Source organism: Astatotilapia calliptera, chromosome 2 (genome assembly GCF_900246225.1).
Source record: "Astatotilapia calliptera chromosome 2, fAstCal1.2, whole genome shotgun sequence".
In the NCBI taxonomy this organism is placed as follows: domain Eukaryota; kingdom Metazoa; phylum Chordata; class Actinopteri; order Cichliformes; family Cichlidae; genus Astatotilapia; species Astatotilapia calliptera.
The window spans coordinates 336,222-344,670 of record NC_039303.1 but is presented as its reverse complement, the minus strand read 5'-3'; the positions used below and the strand labels follow the sequence as shown (position 1 = coordinate 344,670).

Below are 8,449 nucleotides of genomic sequence, written 5' to 3'. Positions count from 1 at the left end.
GACGTACATATTGTGGTCTTCCTGTCAGGTAATCAACAATCCCAGGACACCAGAGAAGCATCCACCTGCATCGCTGCTAACTTATCACCCAGGAGGGTCGGCCTGATGGTGTGAAAGCACTGGAAAAGTCAAAAAACTGACCTCACAGTGCTCGCCGGCTGGTCCAGATGGGTGTAGACACGATTGAGCAGGTAGATGATGGCGTCCTCTGTTCCGAGACGAGGCTGATAAGCGGAACTGAGGGGATCCAGATGTGGTCTTACTATGGGTCGCAGCTGGTCCAGGATGAGCCTTTCCAGGGTCTTCATGATGTGGGAGGTCAGTGCCACGGGCCTGTAATCCTGGGGGGCCACTGGGACGAGGCGTCTTTGGTACAGGGACGAGGCATGATGTCTTCCACATCACCGGACTGAGCAGACTGAACTGATAGAATAATAAGTGCAAGATTTTATTTGTGATTTTTTTTTGATAATCACAATATGCAAGCTCTTTTTCTATTAGTTAGCTCCAGGTACACCCTTATTCAGAGATCATGGGTATTATGATTGTCGTTATGAAATCAATTTTTTTGTCAAAAGGTTTTCTTTTTCATCCCTGGCTCAAACTACCATCAGGTTCCTTACCTCCAATTTTTTTCTGGGAGAGTACTGTGGTGTATCTTTAAGACTGACTAAGACTCACCCCAGTCCATTTGTTTGTCTTCTCCACTTCCAAACAAGAGTTGCTCCACCTGAGACAGCAAGGAGGAAGTCTGTGCTACAGCCCATCAGCATCAATGGGGAGTGCGTGGAAAGGTTGTCCAGTTTCAAGTCCCTGGCTGTGCACATAGACATAGACCTCCAATGGAGCTCAAATACCTTGGCGGTTGTAAAGAACACCCAACAGCTTCTCCACTTACTGAGAATCCTCAGAAAAGTGGACCTGAAGTGGGGGCTGCTGATTGTCTTCTACTGTTGCTTCATTGAAAGTGTGCTGACATACTGCATCTGTCTATGGTTCTCCAGCTGCACCATGGCACACAAAAAGGCACTTCAGAGGGTCATTAATATGGCCCAAAATATCATCGGACATCCTCTTCCCTCCCTCAATGACCTGTACAGCACTCACAGGGCACGCAGCATCCTGCAGGATTGCACACACCCAGGACACCGGGTGTTAAGCTGCTGCCGTCTGGCATGAGATTCAGTTTGCTGAGGTGGCGGACAAACAGACTCAAGGATAGCTTTTACAGGGCAATAGCTCAAATCAATGCTAACAGACACCAAAGCGCTCCTCAAAGACAAGAGGAGGGCCTTCCGAGCAGGCAATAGAGAGGAGGTGAGAATGGGTCTATGGCGTTATTAAAGGGAAAGATCAGAGAGGCTAAAGAAAATTACAGGAGATAACTGGAGTGAAAACTCCAGCAGAAGCGCATGAGAGTGGTGTGGAGTGCCGTGACACCCCTCTCCCACTGATTACTTTTACTCACGACCAGATGCAAAGACAAATGAGAAGACTCCACTCAGGCAAGTCTGCTGGCCAGGAAGGATGAGTCCCCGTGTCCTCAAGGCCTGTGCAGCCCAGCCTTATGGATTCTTTAATAAACTGTTCATGTTGAGTCTGAGTCTGCAGAGGGTCCCATTGCGGTGGACGACACCATGCCTCGTTCCTGTACCAAAGATGCCACGTCCCAGTGGCTCCAGGGTTTCGAGCCTGTGGCACTGACTTTCCACGTCATGAAGACCCTGGAAAGAGTCATTCTTGACAAGCTTCCAACCTATTGTCAGGCCACATCAGCATCCCCTTTAGTTCTCTTACCAGCTTACCAGAGCTGAGGACGCCATTGTCTGCCTGCTCTATGCCCATCTGGACCAGCCAGCGAGCACAGTGAGGGTCATGTTTTCAATAACATCAGGCCGACCCTTCTGGGTGATAAGCCAACAGCAATGCAGGTGGATGCCTCTCTGGTGTCCTGGGTTGTTGATTACCTCACAGGAAGATCACAACATGTGTGTCTTCAACATTATGTGTCTGACAAGGTTAGCAGCAACACAGGCACACCACAAGGGACTGTCCTCTCCCCTTTCCTCTTCAACCTCTACACCACAGACTTCAGCCACTGCACAGAGACCTGCCATCCTCAGAAGTTTTCTGATGACTCTGTGGTGGTTTTATGCATCAGTGAGGGCGATGAGATGGAGTACCTGGCTGCGGTTCAAGCCTTTGTAAATGGTGTGAGCAAAATCATCTGCAACTCAACGTGACAAAGACCAAAGACTTGAAATTAGACTTTAAGAGGACCAAACCTGTGACGCCTGTTTCAATCCAGGGAGTCGATGTGGACACTGTGGTGGACTACAAATACCTCGGAGTACACATGACAATGCCCAATATTTTTTATGAGTCTGTTGTGGCGAGTTGTGGGTGGCAGATACCAACAGAGTCAATAAACTGATCTACAAGGCCAGTAATGTTGTGAGTATGGAGCTGGACTCCCCTAAGGTGGTGTAGGAGAGGCGGATGTAGTCCAAAAAAATGCTGGACAATACCTCCCACCCACTCCATTATGTGCTGGCAGGTCACAGGAACACGTTCAGTGAGAGGCTGAGATTAACCAAATGCACCACTAATCTCCCTGTACAACTCCTCCATCTAATGCACAGTTCACAGTGCAATAGTTACACATTTTTGCACATGCTCTGTAGTAAAATTAACAAAGTTTTACAGTTGTCAACCATATATATTTCACCTCTATAATATACTGGATATTTATGATTGAGCTATTCGTATATATTAGAGTTATTTCTTATATTTCTTAACTTTGTAATATATTGTGTTATTTAATTTAATCCAGTCTGTTACAGCTATTGTCTTGGAGCAACTGTAACCACATAATTTCCTTTTAGTATTCTGATTCTGATGATGATATACATTGTGAATAAACATGCTCCCTGTGGGGACACTGAAGAGAGATTAGGCTGGTAGTCAAGCTGCCTCTGGCTCTGTTTTCACTCCTCTTATATCAATTATGATATTGTTAAATTGTTATAGACATTTCCAGATGTCTGCATAAACAGAGGCAGGGAAATAGAGCAGGTAAGGTTTCCCTCACTAATCAGCTTTGCTAACATGTAGAGGAGTGCAGTGTAAATCGATCGTGGCTCAAGAGTTGGGAGTTTGTCTTGTAATCGGAAGGTTGCCGGTTCGAGCCCCGGCTCGGACAGTCTTGGTCGTTGTGTCCTTGGGCAAGACACTTCACCCGTTGCCTACTGGTGGTGGTCAGAGGGCCCGGTGGCGCCAGTGTTCGGCAGCCTCGCCTCTGTCAGTGTGCCCCAGGGCGGCTGTGGCTACAATGTAGCTGCCATCACCAGTGTGTGAATGTGTGGATGACTGGATATGTAAAGCGCTTTGGGGTCCTTAGGGACTAGTAAAGCGCTATATAAATACAGGCCATTTACCATTTAAATAAACTTTTAATAACTTTTCTAGAACATTTCTAGTATATTAACAATGAAAGCCTTAATAAAGACAGGGGCACATTTTGAAACTGGACAAAGACAACCAGAGTAAACACAAAATTTGTAATCATGATTTTATTTATTAAAGAAAAAAATCTGTCCAAACCTACCAGGCCCAAAGTAACTGCCCTCTAAACCTATAAAATGGTAAGTTTAGGTCTAAACTAAAATCAAACATTTGCAATAACTGGAAATTACTTTTACGTTCTGTGTCGTGGTCCTCCAGTCCTCCTGTGCTGGCTTTGGGGGAATAAGCTGACTTGGGGACTTGGGTTTAGTGCATAATTTTTACATTTATGATTTTCTAGTTTCTCTGTTGCTATATTGTGTGCTTGCATTAATCACACAATCTGCTGCAGTGGCAGGTCCTCCTCTGGTTGCCACCCTGCAGTCCAGCACGCAATGTGTTGATTAACTCACATGTTGACAGTCATGTGATCAGCCTGTCTGTTATTTAAACATTTTTTTAAGTAACGCAATAATTACTTTTCCTAGTAATTAATTAATTTACAATTAGTGTTTTGAAGAAGTAACTAGTAACTATAACCGATTACTTTTTTAAAGTAACTTGCCCAATCATTATGTTAAATGTCCAAATAACCATGGAGAATTGGCACCTCCAAGTTTGAGGCCATGGTTCCTAGCTGGTCTGTTGTGGTGATCAGGAGTCTGAGCGCAAAGATGTCAACTTGTTCAAACTACATCCCTGCCATCACCAGTGATCATGAAAGAGTACGTGAAAGTACATGAAACTATATAAATAATGCATGTAGTCATCCATAATTGGTTTGTGGTGCTTTAAAACCTCAATCTTAGCATTTTGGCCTCTGCCATAGTCTTCTCGAGCTAAAAGCAATCATATTTGGAACACAGAGCACAAAATTACAAGCCAAAGCTTGCAAGTGACTTAGTAAGGATTTTATGAGTTCATAGCACACAATGCTTGTGTCAGTGTTGGGATTGTCATGCAAAAAAAAGTGAATGTATTACACATGACTTACTTAGTCACTGAAGAAAGCAATTCATTACATCGAAATAGTCTCAATTTTTGCATAGCATCACAACCTTTGATCTGTACACAGATTTTCCTTTGATTTTTCGTTCTCCCTGCTGGATTAAATTCACAAATGACCTGAAACCAGATTATACTGCATTATACCTTTGATAACTAGATGTCATTAAATAAACATAAAAAGCATCAGGAGAATTAATTTTGATTTATTGCAGAAAGGATGACAAGTTCATACAGTTCAATCAGGGATGACAAAAAATGCAACAAAACTATGTTGGCTTTGAGAGTCCAAATATAATAAGTAAAACACAGACATTTAAGTTAAAAAGAGTAAAATCAAAGAGTTTCAAACACCGGGTCTGTAACAGGATGTCAGGCTCACTTGAAATTTCAGTTCTATCATTTAACTTGAGAGTAGACGCTCTCCTCAGGCGGCTCTCGCTTCTTTCTTCCTCGTGTTTTTCTTTCAGAGAAATTTAGTGCAGCATAGTTTAGTTCTTCATCAGCTTCGGTCTGCATTGTAAGTACAACAGACAAAACAAATGTTTCTTAATCTGGTTTAGATGGTTATACTAACTTTTCAGACATTTTAACTAAACACCAATATTTTTTATTACTTACCAGTTGGCATAAGGCGTCATTTTGTGCTTCAGTTATTACACTTTCTGCTATAAACATGAGATCATAGTAACAAATACATATTACTAAAATGCACTTAATATGCAGTTTACTTCTGAATTTTTTATAACCATAAAATTCAGTGATATAAATAAATTCTTCCAATAATTAACATAGGAATAATAACCACCATGGAGTGTATTTGCAGTGTATACAATGACTATCTCCCCCATGAATTTATTTTACATAAATGATTAGTCTTTAAATTATTTAAGTGTAATGGAATAATTTTGTTCTCATAATTTTAGATACCTGTAGCTCTTACCTTTAATTGGCGTACATATTCTTCGTTTGCAAACAAGGAAAATATTCCCAGAGACAGAAATGGCCAAACAGACTATTAAGGCTATTTGAAGAAACTCAATTTTTTTGGCTTGCTCTATAAAAAACAAACAAAATAATATGTTCTCAGAATGTCTCATCACTCATATTTTAACATATTTGAAGTATAAACACCAGTACTGAACACAAAATCATACCAAGTTCGAGTGTAGTCCCATTTCCAAATAATATCTCTCCACATGTGGCCACAGCGCAGTAGTAAGTCCCTCCATCAGAGGAGCTGACGTTCTTAGAGAAGTGATAAACACATGTCCTCTGAGTATCAGATCTTTTCTCACATTCATTATGTGTATTAGCGTAAATGACTGGATGAGATTCATGAGATCTGTCTCTGAACCAAAGAACTCTGAGACCTCCTGGACACGTCTTGTTGACAGAGTGAGAGACTGAACACTGGAAAGTCACTGTGTCTCCTGGATGGATTGGATTTGATCCTGTCAGCTGTTGAACAACTACTGATGCTTTCTGATTGTTTCCTGTGTAATAAAAATGCAAAGACATTGTGCTGTCATAGTAGCTGAAAAATATTGTAAATGAGTGTTACGTTCCCCTAAAAAGGTTCAGGGGATGAGGGGGATGTAACAAAATGTGTCCAGGTCGAAAAAAGGAGACAGAGAGGCAAAAGAGCTTTTTTAAAGCTTATATTAAGGATGTACACTTACCTTTTACAAACAAATATGTGCCACTCCAGTTAGTCCTAATCCACTCTGTGAGCCCACAGTGATAGATTCCCTCGTCCTCTTGGACGGTCTTCAAAATAGTCACATTGCTGAAATTGTTATCATTATGTTCCTCAAATCTTGATCTAGAAAATGCAGGACCATATTGCGCTGGTGTAGATTTAAACGATGTCATAATTAACTTTAGGGTATCCCCGTGATTCTGCTTGTACCAGTGGACTTCTCCACTCTGGAGCCCTTTGGGCAAAGCACATGTTAAGGTCACTGGTTGACCAAGTTGAACTGTTTTCACTGGAACCAGAGAATCTGAAAGAAGAAAAAATATATAAAAATGGAAAAAGCTTTTTCTTGCAACAATCAATGCACGCAAATTTTTCCACATAACAAAAAAACCCTTACATCCTTGCCGAAGAACAAACAATGTCATCCATAAGACGATCATCTTGACACTGCACCTCGTTCAGGACTTCACTGGTGTTTTAGTGAGTGAAAGAGGTGGCATGATTGTATTAGGTCAGACGCTAAAATGTATCTGATTGGTTAACACTGAAAAGACTGAAAAATACACTTCCTGTCACATTGGTCTCATCCTGGGCTTTGTGAAGCATATCACCTCGCTTTCAACTGTTCAGATGTACAGAAATGCATTGCAAAAGGGGACAAAAGAACAAGCAGAGCCAATGTCCTTTTTCCAATTAATGTGGCAAAGTTTGTGGCAAACGATTCAGCAGTCGCATTAAATATCACCCAGGTTTACCCCATGGTGGAGCTAGAGGTAAAGACAGGATAATGGCAACTGCAAGATTTTAGCTGTCATTATCCTTCCTCAATTAAATTAGAAAGACTTCTTTCATATCAGCTGGATCCAGAAAAACTAAAAGCCAATGGCACTGTTGTATCATGTGTCATGATAGTAGCCATGAAATCAAATCATTATTTGTCAAGACAGTTTTTCTTAATATGGCACTGACCAAACCCTCTTTCAAATTCAAATGTGCACCATATAAACTTCCTCTGAACTGAAATACACGGATAGAGGTCAGAGGTCACAGAGAGAAATGGGAAATAGGAAAAAAAACAAAAACAGAAAGGATTTCTGAATCTTTTAATCTTTAGTTTTTAAATGTATTTAATACACTCTAAATGCCCATAATTTATTTTTAACTTGCAAACTGCTTTGAGATCTCAAATTAAAGTTAAAGTTAAAAAAAAATTAAATTAAATTCATACATCTATTTTCTACTGCTTATAAATCGTGTCAGGAATCTATCTTATATACAATGTTCCCAAAACACCTCACCGAAAAGGTGTCAAAGGTGCATCAGTGTCAGATACCCACATCTTCAGCTGTTTCCTTTGATTCTGAACTTTTTAAAAAAAATGATCAAAGTGTGTTTGAGGTTTGACAAAGTTGCTATCAGCAAAGGCTTACCAGCAAACCTCCCACAGAGCCTTTCCTCCTTGTTATCTATGCAAAGCGTAAACAACAAGAAGCACAGAAGTTAAGCTGGCTCATAACTCAAGCATAAAAGAGTCTTAAAGGGAGAATGACCACTAGTGGTGTGCGGATCGATATTGAAATATCGATTCTTCCGATACCAGTAATTTATGTTCTAGAATCGATTCTCATATTAAAATATCGATATTTTAGTACTTTGGGGTAAATTTGTAGTTTTTCATTAACAGGAACACAGTGGAAAGAAACTATCATTCAGATCGTCTAAATTGGAAGGAACTACTTCCGCTTCTGCCTTTCACAGTCATGTGCGAAATACGGCTGTATAAATGTGTCGCAGCCCCTGGCGTGCGCATTCACAACAATGGCTGAGCGTATAAACGGAGGGATGTGCGCACGTATTTTACCTCCACAAACAGCCAAGACGCGGTTTGCGATACATGTGGCAAGACAGTGAGGTGTTGTGGTAACACCACTAACTTCGTCAAACACCTCACAGTGAATCATATCACAGAATATGACGAGGTTATGTTGAGGTGAACTGAAGAGGAGGAGAGGGGCAGGTGCTGCTAGGGCGAGACAGACGTCTCTGAGTCCTTTAGTGCTGCAGGCAGGCAACGTGTTCAGATAGCGCACAGCTTCAGGTTTTTTATTTCTAAATAATAATTCTGCATTATGAAGCGATAAGAACAAGTAGTCTGATGTCCTGTAATCATTATGAAGCTTTATTATTATATTATTATTACAATTTCATAATACAATTACATATTGTATTATAAACATT

General features: G+C 40.9%; 1 protein-coding gene across 1 annotated transcript; it reads right to left on the bottom strand.

Moving 5' to 3' along the window:
- Nucleotides 1-5,619: 5,619 nt before the first annotated feature.
- On the bottom strand, nucleotides 5,620-6,660 carry LOC113009337 (uncharacterized). Its single transcript, XM_026147572.1, has 3 exons — nucleotides 6,609-6,660; nucleotides 6,192-6,515; nucleotides 5,620-6,005 (listed from the first exon to the last, which is right to left on the bottom strand). The coding sequence occupies exons 1-3, from the start codon at nucleotides 6,649-6,651 to the stop codon at nucleotides 5,620-5,622; spliced, it is 753 nt and encodes a 250-aa protein (XP_026003357.1). The 5' UTR covers nucleotides 6,652-6,660.
- Between the last annotated feature and the right edge of the window lie 1,789 nt (nucleotides 6,661-8,449).